The 15,899-nt window shown below is 47.1% G+C and overlaps 2 protein-coding genes across 2 annotated transcripts; one reads left to right on the top strand and one right to left on the bottom strand.

The window, feature by feature from the left end:
• Positions 1 to 1,096: 1,096 nt before the first annotated feature.
• Positions 1,097 to 8,367, top strand: SMAGP (small cell adhesion glycoprotein). The gene is made up of 4 exons (XM_074935546.1): positions 1,097 to 1,929; positions 3,373 to 3,467; positions 5,111 to 5,185; positions 7,381 to 8,367. Exons 1-4 carry the CDS (start codon positions 1,097 to 1,099, stop codon positions 7,548 to 7,550), a joined length of 1,173 nt encoding a protein of 390 aa, XP_074791647.1. The 3' UTR covers positions 7,551 to 8,367.
• A 692-nt stretch (positions 8,368 to 9,059) lies between these two features.
• Positions 9,060 to 14,588, bottom strand: DAZAP2 (DAZ associated protein 2). Its single transcript, XM_074935695.1, has 4 exons — positions 14,453 to 14,588; positions 12,005 to 12,126; positions 10,970 to 11,212; positions 9,060 to 10,428 (listed from the first exon to the last, which is right to left on the bottom strand). The coding sequence occupies exons 1-4, from the start codon at positions 14,463 to 14,465 to the stop codon at positions 10,300 to 10,302; spliced, it is 507 nt and encodes a 168-aa protein (XP_074791796.1). The 5' UTR covers positions 14,466 to 14,588; the 3' UTR covers positions 9,060 to 10,299.
• Positions 14,589 to 15,899: the final 1,311 nt, after the last annotated feature.

Genomic DNA, 15,899 nt, shown 5'->3' with positions numbered 1-15,899 from the left:
TACGTGAAAACAGATCAGACCTGTTGAAAATACAGCAGCTGACTGACTGCCCACCAACACACAAGCACACTTAGGGTGACCGGATGTCCCGCTATATGGGGCTTTTTCTTATATAGGTGCCTATTACCCCCCACCTCCTGTCCCAATTTTTCACATTTTCTATCTGGTCACCCAAAGCACACTGCATGCGTGTGAGAGGGGGTTTGAGTCCCGGGAGAGTGAGGAGACCGGCAATGTTATCAATCTTATCTATACGGTGTTCTCTCTCTAGATAAGTGTCTGCTGAAGGGGGGTTGCAGAGTTGCCTTGTGGTTGGGAGTGCGGTGGACTTGCCTTGTGTGTGTGTGTGGGGGGGGGGGTTTGCATTTCAAAGATGGTAACCCTATTACCCACCCAGACAGCTCCATAAGAGTGCTCCTGATCAGGAGAGTGATGGCAAAGGTCAAATTGAAAACAAGAATCCCTAAGTCTAGCGGTATGAACATAGGCCCAGAAATTCTAAACTGACACTTGAATCCAAAGTTTTCAAAATAGCTTCCAATTGAGGGTGCCCATCTAGCTACACTTGGGGCCTTTTTTTCAGAGGGCTGAGCACCCACCACTCCCAATGAAGTCAGCAGAAGGTGTGGCTGTGCCCAGCACCCTGGAAAATCAGGTCCCGTGTGGCTGATGGGAAGCACTCAAAACTCAAGCCCCCAAAATCAAAGGCCACCTTTAGACATTCTGGCCTTAACATATCTGTGCCTCATTGTCCCCTTTTATGACAAAGAAAATTATATGCATAGCACAGAAGTTGTAAGGACTTACTAATTAGAGTGCATGGAAAGCATTGTGAAGGTGTAAAGTGTCATGTGTGTCAGGCATCTCCCTCAGGGAACGGATGGGTAGGATCCCCTGGGGGACTAACATGAAGGGGAAAGGAGTCCAGGAGAGCTGGCTGTATTTCAAGGAATCCCTGTTGAGCTTACAGGGACAAGCCATCCCGATGAGTCGAAAGAACAGTAAATATGGCAGGCGACCAGCTTGGCTTAATGGTGAAATCCTAGCGGATCTTAAACACAAAAAAGAAGCTTACAAGAAGTGGAAGGTTGGACATATGACCAGGGAAGAGTATAAAAATATTGCTCGGGCATGTAGGAATGAAATCAGGAGGGCCAAATCGCACCTGGAGCTGCAGCTAGCAAGAGATGTCAAGAGTAACAAGAAGGGTTTCTTCAGGTATGTTGGCAACAAGAAGAAAGCCAAGGAAAGTGTGGGCCCCTTACTGAATGAGGGAGGCAACCTAGTGACAGAGGATGTGGAAAAAGCTAATGTACTCAATGCTTTTTTTGCCTCTGTCTTCACTAACAAGGTCAGCTCCCAGACTGCTGCGCTGGGCATCACAGCATGGGGAGTAGACGGCCAGCCCTCTGTGGAGAAAGAGGTGGTTAGGGACTATTTAGAAAAGCTGGACATGCACAAGTCCATGGGGCCGGACGAGTTGCATCCGAGAGTGCTAAAGGAATTGGCGGCTGTGATTGCAGAGCCATTGGCCATTATCTTTGAAAACTCGTGGCAAGTCCCAGATGACTGGAAAAAGGCTAATGTAGTGCCAATCTTTAAAAAAGGGAAGAAGGAGGATCCTGGGAACTACAGGCCAGTCAGCCTCACCTCAGTCCCCAGAAAAATCATGGAGCAGGTCCTCAAAGAATCAATCCTGAAGCACTTACATGACAGGAAAGTGATCAGGAACAGTCAGCATGGATTCACCAAGCGAAGGTCATGCCTGACTAATCTAATCGCCTTCTACGATGAGATTACTGGTTCTGTGGATGAAGGGAAAGCAGTGGATGTATTGTTTCTTGACTTTAGCAAAGCTTTTGACACGGTCTCCCACAGTATTCTTGTCAGCAAGTTAAAGAAGTATGGGCTGGATGAATGCACTATAAGGTGAGTAGAAAGTTGGCTAGATTGTCGGGCTCAACGGCTAGTGATCAATGGCTCCATGTCTAGTTGGCAGCCGGTGTCAAGTGGAGTGCCCCAGGGGTCGGTCCTGGGGCCGGTTTTGTTCAATTTCTTCATAAATGATCTGGAGGATGGTGTGGATTGCACTCTCAGCAAATTTGCGAATGATACTAAACTAGGAGGAGTGGTAGATATGCTGGAGGGCAGGGATAGGATACAGAGGGACCTAGACAAATTGGAGGATTGGGCCAAAAGAAATCTGATGAGGTTCAATAAGGATAAGTGCAGGGTCCTGCACTTAAGACGGAAGAACCCAATGCACCGCTACAGACTAGGGACCGAATGGCTAGGCAGCAGTTCTGCGGAAAAGGACCTAGGGGTGACAGTGGATGAGAAGCTGGATATGAGTCAGCAGTGTGCCCTTGTTGCCAAGAAGGCCAATGGCATTTTGGGATGTATAAGTAGGGGCATTGCCAGCAGATCGAGGGACGTGATCGTTCCCCTCTATTTGACACTGGTAAGGCCTCATCTGGAGTACTGTGTCCAGTTTTGGGCCCCACACTACAAGAAGGATGTGGATAAATTGGAGAGAGTCCAGCGAAGGGCAACAAAAATGATTAGGGGTCTGGAACACATGACTTATGAGGAGAGGCTGAGGGAACTGGGATTGTTTAGTCTGCAGAAGAGAAGAATGAGGGGGGATTTGATAGCTGCTTTCAACTACCTGAGAGGTGGTTCCAGAGAGGATGGTTCTAGACTATTCTCAATGGTAGCAGATGACAGAACAAGGAGTAATGGTCTCAAGTTGCAGTGGGGGAGGTTTAGGTTGGATATTAGGAAAAACTTTTTCACCAGGAGGGTGGTGAAACACTGGAATGCGTTACCTAGGGAGGTAGTAGAATCTCCTTCCTTAGAAGTTTTTAAGGTCAGGCTTGACAAAGCCCTGGCTGGGATGATTTAATTGGGGATTGGTCCTGCTTTGAGCAGGGGGTTGGACTAGATGACCTCCTGGGGTCCCTTCCAACCCTGATATTCTATGATTCTATGATATGTGCTTAAATTGAATCAGAGAACAAATGGCATGTCTAGAGACAATTTCCCACTTCATCATTGGTCTGCTCTGATCCTGGCTTAACGAACAAATAGAACAGGACCTGCTTGAAGATGCTGGATAGTCACCTAGGCTTTCCCAATCCCCGCTTTTCTTAACTTGCTCCTGGGTTGACCCTGGGCTCAACTATTCCAATGAGGTCTGCACAAATTAGACTGTTTTGTTTTCTTCTCAAAGTAAGTGCTGCTTTTGATGGTGGGTGACTGATCACAAGTTCAGATTCTACCATAACTAAGCATGAGGGTAATTAGCTGAGTTGCACTCTCCCTTGTGAGACACTAATAAATCTAACATCACTTTTCTGGCTGTTTTTGTAGTTCTAAAAGATCCCAAAATTTAAAGTGGAAGGATAAAAACACCTGCAACTCAGCTAGATCCATGGCAGCTACTCCACCACCTCTGCTACCTACAGGTAAGAAGCGCTTGAAAGTTTGGCAGGTCGCAGACCTGGTAAGGAGTCAGTAAATCACAGCTTGGTTTACTAGCTGGCAAGGAAAAGCAGCACCTCTTGCATGATACAAAATGAAGAGGCAGGTTTATATGTGGCCTCATCTGCCTCTCCTGCTAAGATGTTGTATTGTAAGAAGTTTATAATAAGCCAAACTGTAGATGCATTTGTGAATGCAAGTTTGTTAATGCTGAAGACATTGCAGGAAACACACATGCTGTGCATGCAGCTTGCTTCTATTTTTTTCCTGGTTTCCCCTATCCAAAAGGCCCCTTTATAACTGTGCCACATGAAGACAAACCCACATCCCTAAACAAATAATCCCACCCACTCTTGAAGCAAAATTGTCTCAGGTTGAGAACTTGTAAGACAATTTGTAACAGAGCTACTGCCAGACCATTCCTGCTGGTAGCACTGCAGGTTTTTATAACACGATGTGCAAGGAGACAGCCCGATTACATAATGCCATAGAATGATGGGAAAGATGCTGTTAAACCATGTCTTGGAGTCTTGAATTGAGCAAAACTCACGGATTCCAATAGGCATGTTGCACCATTAAAGTCCACAGATTTGGCCAAAAGTGTCAATTGCCTCTGGGCTGCTAATGAAGGCCACTGCTCTAATCATTTAATTAAGGGGACAGCTGAGCAGCTGCATTACTGCAGCGGCTGCTACACATTGAAACCACATGTTGGTTTCAAAGTTTCCAGACTTCACTCTCATTCGAGGGTTCATCTGTGGTAAACGACAGAATTGGTCGGAAAACTGATTTTCCATGCTGTGAGAAACTGAAATTTCGGAACACGGAATTTTGGAATTTGACTCAAATTGGGACAAATCCAAAATTTAAAAAAAAAAAAATTCAAAATGACCTGGAAAAAAAAAATCACTTCAGGTCTATCAAAACATTTAATTTGGATTTCAACCGTTTTTTAAAAAATATCTCATGAAGTAAGCTTCAAACCAGTCATTTTGCCAAGAAAAAATCAAAACTTTGTTCTAAAAGTGTCACACTGGGTTGTGTTTACATTTTTGAAACTATTTTTTTCTAAACAAAATTGTCAGTACAATTTCACTACCAAAAAAAAACAAAAAAAAAAACTGGTTTTGCCAAAAGGGCATTTTCATAAGAACAGCCATCCTGTCCATCTAGCCCAGTATCCTGTCTTCCGACAGTGGCCAATGCCAGGTGCCCTAGAGGGAATGAACAGAACAGGGAATCATCAAGTGATCCATCCCCTGCTGCCCATTCCCAGCTGCTGGCAAACAGAGGCTAGGGACACCATCCCTGCCCATCCTGGCTAATAGCCATTGATGGACCTATCCTCCATGAACTTATCTAGTTCTTTTTTGAACCCTGTTATAGTCTTGTTCTTTACAACATCCTCTAGCAAAGAGTCCCACGGCCTGATTGTGCGTTGTGTGAAGAAAACACTTCCTTTTTGTTTTAAGCCTGTTTCCAAACCCAAAACTGTTTCAATGAAAAATTTTCAACCAACGCTACTAAACAAGTCTTAGCATAAGACCTATTCTTGTGTAACTAAGTGCCTTGAAGATGCTTCAATAACAGTGTCACTTACATTCTTTCCTTCCCTGGCGTTCTAAAGAAGAGCTGACCACCCCTTTTCTGAAGATAAATACGCCGTCTCTCCAAGAGGAAGCCAGTGTGGCTGTCATTGCAGGTAGGACATTACTATCATTGCAGATTGATCCCAAGCAGCACATAGGCCATCACTCTGCTCTGTACCGTGATACATAGCAATATAGACACTTTCTGGGGAAAAGCTCAGAGCCTAATCAAAGTAGCTCACTGTACAGGACCTACTCATCTTTCTTCCACGCTGAGGCGTTAATGGTTCTTTTCATTGCTGCGAGGGGCCATATGGCAACTTGGATGACCTTGGCAGTTCCCAGCTAACGCACAAAATTTCAGCACTGACCTCGGTAAATATGTACGCCAGGAATGCACCATACCGAGGGGTTATAACAGCGCCTGAAGCTAGGTCACTTTTATCCAGCTGACAGCTGCTGAACTTTTCCAGGCAGAGGAGTTTAATAGCCTCGCAGTCCCTTTTTACTGAGAACAATTCTAGATTGACCCCCGCAGAGATGGCCTACATGAAGCTAAAGCAACAGTGAATTTCACCCAGCCCAGGTTCTAAGCATAGAGAGGAGACAAAAGAGATAGTGTGGATTTTCCCCCGGCCCTGAACTAAGAGAGAGAGGAAATGGGTATAGAAAAAAAAAAAAAAAAAACTCTGGATTATACAGCTACTGACCCAACCAAATCAATGCCACCTCCGTCTCTGTCCATGCACATAAGGTTAGTCTTGCCTCTTAGCCAGTCTCCAAGCCTTGTCATAGGCTGCTTCGATAACCTTATTTCCAGGTGTAACACTTTACTACAGGTGCTGTTGTCTGAAGCATCTCTTCAGGGTATACTGTGTTGCTGGTTAAGAGCGATCTGCCTGCTTTTGGCTGAAACGTTAATTTCCCGTAACAAAGAAACCAGTAGCCAGCAACTGCTGATAAACGGCTTTTTCTATCACCTTAGCATACATCTCAGCTGCTTTACTAATATTCCATAAGCTATTCTATTTAAAGATCAGGAAAAAGAGGAGCATCCTAGATCATTTCTAGACACCACGACAAATCCATCTTGCTTCTGAAGTTCTCAATCAATTGTTTAAGCTTCTCAACAGCAAGGGAGATATTACTGTCATTTTATGGGTAGGGAACTGAGGTACAGAAAAGAGGAGTGGCAAGTCCAAGACCACAAGTCAGGCACAGAGCCAGACATGAAACCCACATCTTTTCCTGTGCAGTCCGTGCCACACTGCTTTCCCAAATTCATGCATGAATATAGTAAATGATATTACAGTACTATATGGTCCCCATCAGCATAGTATCTGAGCCTCTCACACTCAACATATTAATTCACACAACACCTGATGAGGTAGTACTTTCCTATTCTATTTTAGAGATGAGGAACTGAGGCATACAGACCAAGGGATAGATTTTTAAAAGGTATTTAGGTGCCTAAAGATTGTGGCAAAATGGCTGATGTTGGGATCTGTGCTTTTCTTGACAGGGAGGCTAGACGCCACCCCTTGCCCCTGCTCTTGGGGCACCGAGGGCCCCGCTAGTGGCCCGGAAAGGTGGTAGAGGAGGGAAGCGGGGAAGAGGTCTGGGTTTGCTCTGCACTCTGAGCCCCAGCCCATGCGGGATTCTTACCCTCTTTGCCCTTGGGTAGGGTTACCCTTGGTCCTTGATGTTGGGGCAGGGTGTCCCTTCCTCCAGTTCTCTGGTCTTTCAAATCTCAGCAACACACCTCTAAATCCCAGTCCTCTCTCCTTCCTTGCACCAGGCTGTCTGCCTCAAGCAGGGTGTTTTTATTAGGTTCCTGACAGGGCCTTAATTGACTACAGGTGCTCCAATTAACCTGCAGTAACCTTCCCTAGTCTACAGGGAACCACACCTTAATTAGCCTAGGGTTTATATATCTCCCCTCTCCCACTGCTCCCTGGCCCTACTGTATGACAAGATAGGGACCTAGTGGGATTTTCAATCTGCATCTTTAGGAGCCAAAATGCCTTTAAAAATCTGTCCCCAGAGAAGGGAACAGAATCTAGACTTAAATCCCAGGCTAGCGCTGTACCTCTTCCTTGCCCCCTACAGTGAGTTATTTTTTAATACACACTTTTGTACTGTTTTCCCAGTTTGAAATAAATATAGACCTGCTAGCATCCCATTTTGTTCTGCTGCTCTTCAGACCAATGCTAGTATTATTACAGATCAAGCAAGCTTTCTAAGTGAGCAGCTAGAGGCTGACCTGGGCAAGGCTATATCCTAATCTGGCTTTCTTCTTCTTTGGAAGGCATCATCACGGTGGTTTTCATCACACTACTGACAGTCCTGGTAATAATCATCACATACCTGTACAAGAATAAAGGTAGCTACCATACCTATGAGCAACCAGAAGCAGATGTGTCTGTACAGATGGAGAACCTCCCTTCGAAAGGAGAAAAGGAAGAATATTTTATATAACCCATTCAGTGTGGCTAACAGCTTCTATGCCATACTCAGGTTTGATGCTAAGTTACCCATGTTTCCGGGACTTGGGATCTAGAGACTTTTTCCCCCTAATTTATTAAATTAATCCAAGAAGGAAAAGTGTAATATGTGCACAGTGCTAACCTCAACCATCATTCCACTGCGTAGAATTCTGGTTAAACTGAAGGCAAGGATCTCCAGCTTAATAAAAGTGATTGGATTGGAAGAACTACACTGTAAAAGTGCTAGCTGGGATGATAGCACACTTCTTTGTCTGGTTTGTAAAATGGACTACCAAACATCTAGAGTTTCTCTCCTCAAGCAAAGAATGTTAAGGAAGGGGGGGGAGGAGACACAGATTAAAGGCCAAAGTTAATCAAGTTGTTATTTGTGTTACAATAAAGCCTAGAGGCCTCTATCATGCTAGGCTCTAATACAATTGCCTAGTGAGTCCCTGCCCCAAAGAATTTAGTTTAAAGGGCCACCAAGCAGGAGGGGAACTGGAAGCACAGACAGGGGAAGTGACTTGCCTAAGGTCATACAGCAAGTCAGTGGTAGAGCTGGAAGAGAACCCAGGGCTCCTGATCCCAGCCCAGTGTCTTAACCCTTGGAGCACACTGCCTCTCAAAATGAGGACAGCCCTTAGCTGGCAGAGGCCAATTAAAGAAACTTGCCTTAGGAGCTGATTATTCAGTGTTGTCCGCTACAGGGTTTCTTGCACTTTGAGGTGTTGCATGTGGCACTGGCCAGTGTCTGAGACCAGACAGATCCATGCTCTAATAAAGCACAATAATTCCTATTACGTCCTTACAAGCGGTGAGGCTAGCAGCTTATTTCATGTAAACAAAAGTCACTCAGCATAATAAAGTCATGCCTCCTTGTGGTGTAGGCTGTTGTATCACTGTTCTGCACAGTGCCACCACCAAAAGGAAAAACACCCGTATTTAGGGCAAGTTATGTGATCTTAAGCTGAATCAAGCACTAAAATTCAAAGCTCTTTACCTCTATCAGCAATAATTCCCTGTTAAGGATGGAAAAAAGGTGCCTGAAACGACATTGCCCTTATGTTTGCTGTAGACCATCGGCGTTAAATGACTGAGCCCCTCTAGTCTAGATGACTCAACATGCCCTGGATTGCTTAGCTTCTGAAGCAGTATGCCAGTGTCCAAGAGACTAAAAATCCTTCAGTTTGGCATGACCCTCTATTGTACCGCAAGTCCACTTACCCATCATGCCATTCTGTGATATCCTCACACAGCAACAGAACAATCTACTCAAATTTCCTTTCATCCTTCCCTGTGTTAGGTTAGACTAGTGTGAAATGCTCTCAGGAGATCTACAGGGTTCTCCTCACCTCTTAAGAAAAGTTCCCCTTTCACAAAACCTGTTTAAGATGAAGTTTGCAAGAAGGCAGGAAAGATGATGCAAGCCTTTAAAAAAAAAACAAAAACAAAAAAAAACAACTAACCACCGAGCTGAATAACAGTCAGGAGTTCTTTGTGAGGTCTAATGCAACTTTGTCACTTTATTCAAATTTTCAAAATAGTCTTTATTCTACTTTTTTTAGTATAAAAAAAATCCACAAGTTAAGTGCACCACAGTGTATACAGAGAGAGACATAATGCTGAACTTCCAGAACAGTCAGTTGTACGGTTGAACACAACATAGAATACAGAGATTTAGATTCAACTGAAACCTCAAGATAAAATATATTCACCAAATCTGATTTTTTTCTTCATAAAATAAAAACCAAAAGATTGAGGATCCCTGAAATATTCTTCTTAACCCTAATAAGACTTCATTATACTCAAGTCATTTTTAAAAGGATGCATTCATAAAACAAGCCATTCACCAAGCTAACCTGTGTTGATTGACAGTTGCTACACACTCAAGCACAGATGGAAACCCGTCTCTCTGTTCTGAGTAATAGCCTTAAGTTTTGCTGTCAAGACACCAAGTTGCTTTTAAAAATGTGGTTTTGTTATTAAGCTGTAGTTTTAAAAGTCTAGTTTGCATTTAATGAAACGTTCGAACAGGAGTTGCACTGTGTTTCAGGCACCAAAGCATGGCTTTGATTAGACTCAACGTGCAAAGGAGTCCCAACGCTACTGGGAACGTATCAAAAGAACATCCCATGTCACACCCAAGCTGCATACCTTCCTGGAGAAAAATGAAGAGCGAATGTGAGCACAGAGAGTGCTTCAAGGGATCCATTCTACTGTGAAGTTGCGAGGGAGAAAAAGCCCTATTTGGCCACCAGAGAAATTAATGTGCTGGCTTTCTATCCAGCACCATCTATGGAAGGAGAAAGAGGATGCATGAATCTCACTCCTATTGATAAGCAATAGATTTGAGATTGAGCTGCAAGAATTATAGTTTGATACTTTGAAGTCAGATTTCTTTCCGACCCTTCTCCTCCCACCCCCCACAATTTATAGACAGTTGATTAATAAAAGCCAAGAGACAGTGCTGCAGTATTACTCCAGTGGAATTAAAGGAAGATCTGTGGGGCTGCTTAGCTCACATTCATTTCATGAATTAACCCCTCTTTAATAGAGGCACTGCTACCATTACATGGTTTCTTATTAAATTTTAAAAGTGCCTGAAGGGTTGGGCACCAGGAAGACACCCCACCGTTATGTGTCTAAACTGCAACTTCAGGTTAATATGACTAAAGCAGTTACATTGTGAGAAGTGCTGACAGTATGTGATGTCTTTCCTTACACAAACATCGCCTCTGTGTTCACCAGATAGTGTAGCCACCATCCGAGCCCCCCATGAAGTAGCTTCCCTTCCGTTGCGTCACTAACACATTGGCACCCTGCATGGCTGCCAGCTGAGCTGCATTGGGAGGGCAGCCAGGAGGGGGTGGCTGAAAAACAAAGAGGATTAGGTAAGAGGATCAGAGGGCAACCTCCATGTCTTGGATTACAGTGAACCAGGCACTCCCTTTTGTAACACAGAATAATAATTACCATCAGTGCACCCACAGCTATCTACTGAACTGCGATCACCCCTAATAGTACACAAACAGATGGGCAACACTCTGATCACCTGGTTTGAACTAGTAGAGGAGTCGTCCCTCCTCCATTCATAGAAGGACAGAATGGGTGAGGCAACGGGACAGGAAAGAATTAAAACTATGAATGCCGCCTTGGCTTTTTTTATCCACCCCAAAGCCAAGTAGAGGCGTGATGGCAGAAAAAGACGGCAGCAGAACACCACGAGCTCTACAAGCACAGGTCGCTCACACCGGTTCTCTCCTAGTAGCTGATTGTTCCTAAATAGGGACACAAGCACCTTCTGATAAATGTTTAGAGGTTGAGGAATAGCCTCTCTTGCCTATGCTGTTGGCCTCCCATGTGACTCTGAAAGCGAGACATACAGGGTTTCCACAATACATTTATACTTACAGGAACACTACCAGTAGCACCAGCCCCAAACCTTGCTCCGGCATCAAAACCACCTTCAACAAGGACAGTTGACCCAGGAGGGTAGACGGGACCGACAGGATAATATGCCATTGGAACTGAAGAGCCCATTGGGCCAACAGCCACAGACTGTGCCATGGGTAGGTACAGAGAAGTACCAGGATATGCAGCAGACACAGTAGGTACAGTGGCAGCCCCTGGATGCACAAAGCTTGGACGATAGAGCTAGAACGAGAAACATAAGGAAGTTACAAGATTTTCCTCGCCCCAGAACCATTTACGCAAATTCTCTCTCAAAGCTCTGATAGTAAGTCATAGGGCTGCCACCCTCCCCAAATACAGAGGTAGTCCCATTCCCTTCCCTGAAAGTACAACTCCATCTGGAAGGAGAGAGGAGTTTGTTCAGATTATGCCACTTTGAGGCACGGTGCTTCTCGATTGTCTGCCAGAATCGGTCCAGGAGAACCATCTTATTGGCTTTTGCCTACGCAGGTTAGCTCTAGTGGCACTCCAAGGGAAGCTTTGACTAAAGTTTCTGGCATTTTAAATGGATTTGGGAAAGGAAATGTTATTTGTGGATTTCAGCCAGATCACAAAACAAGTATTTTTTCCCATTTCAGAACAGACATGTTGTTTGTATCCATACATGAAGCCTCTGTCAGACAGCAATGTCGATTCGTTTTTACTCAATGTTATGCTTGAGCATTTAGCCAAAGCTATTATCTAATGCTTTACTGATTTCTGAAGGTGGGGGAGAGAGAGAGAGAAGGATTTTGAAACCTGAAACAGCTTCCAAAGTGCATAGAGCATGCTTTTCTAATTAGTAGTCAGAATGGCATGCCCTAACTCAGCAGATTTCTCACTAGACAGAGCTGCCAGACTGATTGCTGCCCAGTCTTGGGAGGTGCAAATGGTCATTCCAGGCTAACAAATGCAGGTATTAAGTATTCATTTGTAACCAGTTCGAGTTTACTTTTCAGGTGTGGAGCAAGAATACAAAAGGAACATATTGCGTACCTCAGAGTAAGCAGGAGGTGCATCGGTATAAGGTGGCGCTTGAGGAAGAGATATTGTCTGTGGGTACACAGAAGGATTACCAGGAGGTTGCACTGGGTAGGATGGCTGTGTCGGATATTGACCTAAGAAGCAGAAGAGAATTAAGAGAATGTTTACTGAATTGCCATTATGGAAATGGGACAGGAAGTTGAGTTTATGGAAAGCCCCTTCTTTAGGGATCTGAGAGAGAGGGGACCACAAGGGATTGAAATCATGGATGTTTTTACACACATAACCAGAGGCAGAGGACGTAAGAGGGAAGGGAATGCAGCTGTGTCAGGTACTGAGTAAAGTCCACTCAGTCATGTTCAGGCAATACTTGCACTCTGGTCAGAATTTAAAGCAAAAAATAATTTCTGTACTATTAAAATCCTTTAAAGGAACGAAGCTACTGCAAAGTTAAATTACCTTCCTGTGCAGAGTTGCTTATTCAGAGTTGGGCATTCCACTGCTTAGACTAGCAAGTCACAAAATTTTGACTCTCTGCCACAGATCTAAGACAATTACTGGGACATCAACAATACTAGATCCTGTATCATTTGAAGCTACTGATAGGTTGTTATAAGTGCAATTTCCAGAGAACATCTGTTAATTATCTTAATGTTTACAATTAAACACTGTCACTCCACGTGCCTCAAGTCGCAGAAGGCAGAGTTCACAGAAAAGATAACTTGGTTTCAACAAAAGAGAGGGGGCATAATACACACTGAAGTGAGAAACAGATATAGTCCCCAGAATAAGAGAGGACCTGCTCCCAATCCCAGGCTCTCCTACACTAATTACTCTTCCTTACCCCTTTATTAATTCATACAAAAGTTGACATTCCATTAAAGCAACATGCATCTTAATGTATCAAAAGTAAGTAGTTGTACAGTAGCATTGCTCTTAAAGTGAAGGCCAATAGGAAGTCCTGCTTAATATCTTGGTGAAATTTTGAAGGAATCACCTATTAATCTTTACCGCAGTTAGCTCTACAGTTTGTTTTTCTCATCAGGTCAACATCATGTGTTTAAGATAAATAATTCCTGTGTGTTTTTTCAGCTGCATGTAAGATAGCTAGCAATGGCAAGGAGGTGTGGCTTTAATACGTCACCATCAGGTCAAAGCAGGACTCTTGTAATGATTGTTAAAAGCTCTATCACACCTAATGCCAATATCAATGTTTCTATGAGAGTTACAGATTCAACACAGCATTAAAGAGGGGATCAAGAGGGGGGGAAATATAGGGGCCTTGGAGGGTTTGTAACTTGAGTTCTAGTCAAGCTTTTATAAGATGCTCATCCCCACAGTGCCCCAGGAGAGCATCCAAAACTAGAGGGAGCCACTGCCCCAAGGAAAATTCAGAGAAAAGAAGCAGCTTTGTTAATGGCAAGTAACCAAGATTCTTGAAGCGATTTAAAGATTGTGATCCCTTGGGAAAAGCCAGAGCAGCTCACATTACTCAAGGCAAATTATGAACCCAATCAAATGGAGTTATACAAATGTGCATTAACCCCTCAAGTGACACCCATCAATGGCGTAGACCCCACCACGACCCCCAACAGCCTCCCTCCCCCATGACTGGCATATCCACCTCCAGGGTGCTGCTGTGGCACGGCGCCATCCCGCAGACACTGCAGCTCTCTTACAGGAAGCGTCTAAAGGGAGACCTCGTGACACAGTTTAGGGATTCTGAGTTAGCAAATCAAGGTTCAGGCATTGAACTGTTGAGCTAACCGTTAAATATAGGCCTTCCACCAACGCCTCAGGCTCCCTGCTTCTTCAAGACGACAAGGAGCCACCACAACTGCCCTCACCCTCTTGTCCCAACCACCTCCAGCCCCCACCCGCCCCTGGTGCCCTCACAACTGCCCTACCTTGATCCATCACTACCGGCTCCTACAGCTACCACCACTGCCACTTAGCTGGGATAGGCATCCACCTCCAAAAAAAAAAAAAAAAAAAAAAAACCCTCCCCCTCCTCATGGGGCACATCCCTCCCCCTTGGAGAGCACCCCTTCTCCTCCTCCCTCCTGCACTCCTTCCTCTCCTCCCTACACCCCTCCCCTCCCTCCCTCCCTGGGGGGCACCCCTCCCCCTCTTGTCTCCACGATGCTCTCACCCTCCCCCACCTCCACACCACCCCACTCACGCCAGCCGCCCCCCCCCCGCCTGGGAAGCACCCGGGCCTCGGAGCCCGCCCCCCACACAGCGGCCGCGCGGCACCCAAGGGGTTAACGACTAGGCCCAGGCGTGCGGCGTCATGGAAACCGAGCCCCCGCCCCCCGCCGCGCTCCCACTGGCCAGGACTCCCCGCCCATCACGGGCTCGGCCTCACGGTAACCGACGGCGACGCCCGCTCTGAAGGGGCCGCGGCCCGGGGCCCGGCGACCGGCGGAAAGGGGCCCCCGGGCTCCCCCCCGCCCTTGCCTTTGCTGTTCATGGCGGCGCGGGGTTCGGCTCGGGCTCGGGGACTCGCTGCGGCCGGTTCCGGACCCGTCCGCTCCGCTCACTTCCTTGTTATTGTCACTGCGGCGCTGGGAAGGGGGCGGGGGGAGAGGAGGGGAGATGACGTGTTACGTTCGCCGCGCGGCGTCATAACGTAACGACGCCGCGCCGGGGGCTGCGGGAGGGAAAGACAGAGGGGTCATGGGGGGCGTGGACTGGGCGCGTTTGGGCAGGGGCGGGGCTACCCCCGTTCCGAACGATGAGCCCCTGCTGGGGACGGGAGTAGTTAGCCCCGCCCCGGACTCCCGGGTTCCTGGGGTGGGGGCTGCTTATCCCAGCCAAGGAGGGGAGGGGGAGCCGGGGGGGGCTGCTTATCCCAGCTAAGGAGGGGAGGGGAAGCCGGGGGGGGGCTGCTTATCCCAGCCAAGGAGGGGAGAGGGAGCTGGGGCTGCTTATCCCAGCTAAGGAGGGGAGGGGGAGCCGGGGGAGGGCTGCTTATCCCGGGCAAGGAGAGGAGGGGGAGCCGGGGGGGGCCGCTTATCCCAGCCAAGGAGGGGAGGGGGAGCCGGGGGTGGGCTGCTTATCCCACCCAAGGAGGGGAGGGGAAGCCGGGGGGGGGCTGCTTATCCCAGCCGAGGAGGGGAGAGGGAGCCGGGGGTGGGCTGCTTATCCCAGCCGAGGAGGGGAGGGGGAGCCGGGGGTGGGCTGCTTATCCCAGCCGAGGAGGGGAGGGGAAGCCGGGGGGGGGGGGCTGCTTATCCCAGCCAAGGAGGAGGGGGAGGTGGGGGGGCTGCTTATCCCAGCCAAGGAGGGGAGGGGGAGCCGGGGGGGGCTGCTTATCCCAGCCAAGGAGGGGAGAGGGAGCTGGGGGGGGCTGCTTATCCCAGCCAAGGAGGGGAGAGGGAGGTGGGGGGGCTGCTTATCCCAGCCAAGGAGCGGAGGGGGAGCCGGGGGGGGCTGCTTATCCCAGCCAAGGAGTGGAGGGGGAGCCGGGGGGGGGCTGCTTATCCCAGCCAAGGAGGGGAGAGGGAGCGGGGGGGGGCTGCTTATTCCATGCATGAATGGGGGCTTTGGGCAGGCTGCTTATCCCAGCCAAGTAGTGGAGAGGAGCGGCTTATTCTAGCCAAGAAAGGGAGGGGAAACTTTGGGGGGCTGCTTATCCCAGCCAAGGGTAGGAGTGGGGCAGCCACCTCTTATCCCAGCCAAGGAGGAGAGCGGGGGCTCTTCCTTCTCCCCCTATAAGTACCAACATGTGATAAGATTTTTGATAGTAGAGGGCTCTTTAATCAAGCAGACAAAGGCATAACAAGCTCCAATGGCTAGAAACTGAAACTAGATATTTTCAGGCTAGAATTAAGGTGTACATAATAAATAGGCTAATTAACCATTGAAATAACTTTCCAAGGGAATGAGGCTGATTCTCCATCAC

This window comes from Natator depressus, chromosome 20, assembly GCF_965152275.1.
Source record: "Natator depressus isolate rNatDep1 chromosome 20, rNatDep2.hap1, whole genome shotgun sequence".
NCBI lineage: Eukaryota > Metazoa > Chordata > Testudines > Cheloniidae > Natator > Natator depressus.
Note: the sequence above shows the minus strand (reverse complement) of the source record. Positions and strands in the feature narration are given on the sequence as shown.

Bases quoted from the DNA above. Each gene is read 5' to 3' on its own strand.
- SMAGP (XM_074935546.1), top strand. From the start codon at position 1,097: ATGACCAGGGAAGAGTATAAAAATATTGCTCGGGCATGTAGGAATGAA. The intron at 1,930-3,372 runs GTGAGTAGAAAG...CTGTTTTTGTAG, and splicing joins CTGGATGAATGCACTATAAG to TTCTAAAAGATCCCAAAATT. The intron at 3,468-5,110 runs GTAAGAAGCGCT...GGCGTTCTAAAG, and splicing joins ACCACCTCTGCTACCTACAG to AAGAGCTGACCACCCCTTTT.
- DAZAP2 (XM_074935695.1), bottom strand. The intron at 11,213-12,004 runs GTACGCAATATG...TTCTCGTTCTAG, and splicing joins CACCTCCTGCTTACTCTGAG to CTCTATCGTCCAAGCTTTGT. The intron at 10,429-10,969 runs GTAAGTATAAAT...TTTGTTTTTCAG, and splicing joins GTGCTACTGGTAGTGTTCCT to CCACCCCCTCCTGGCTGCCC.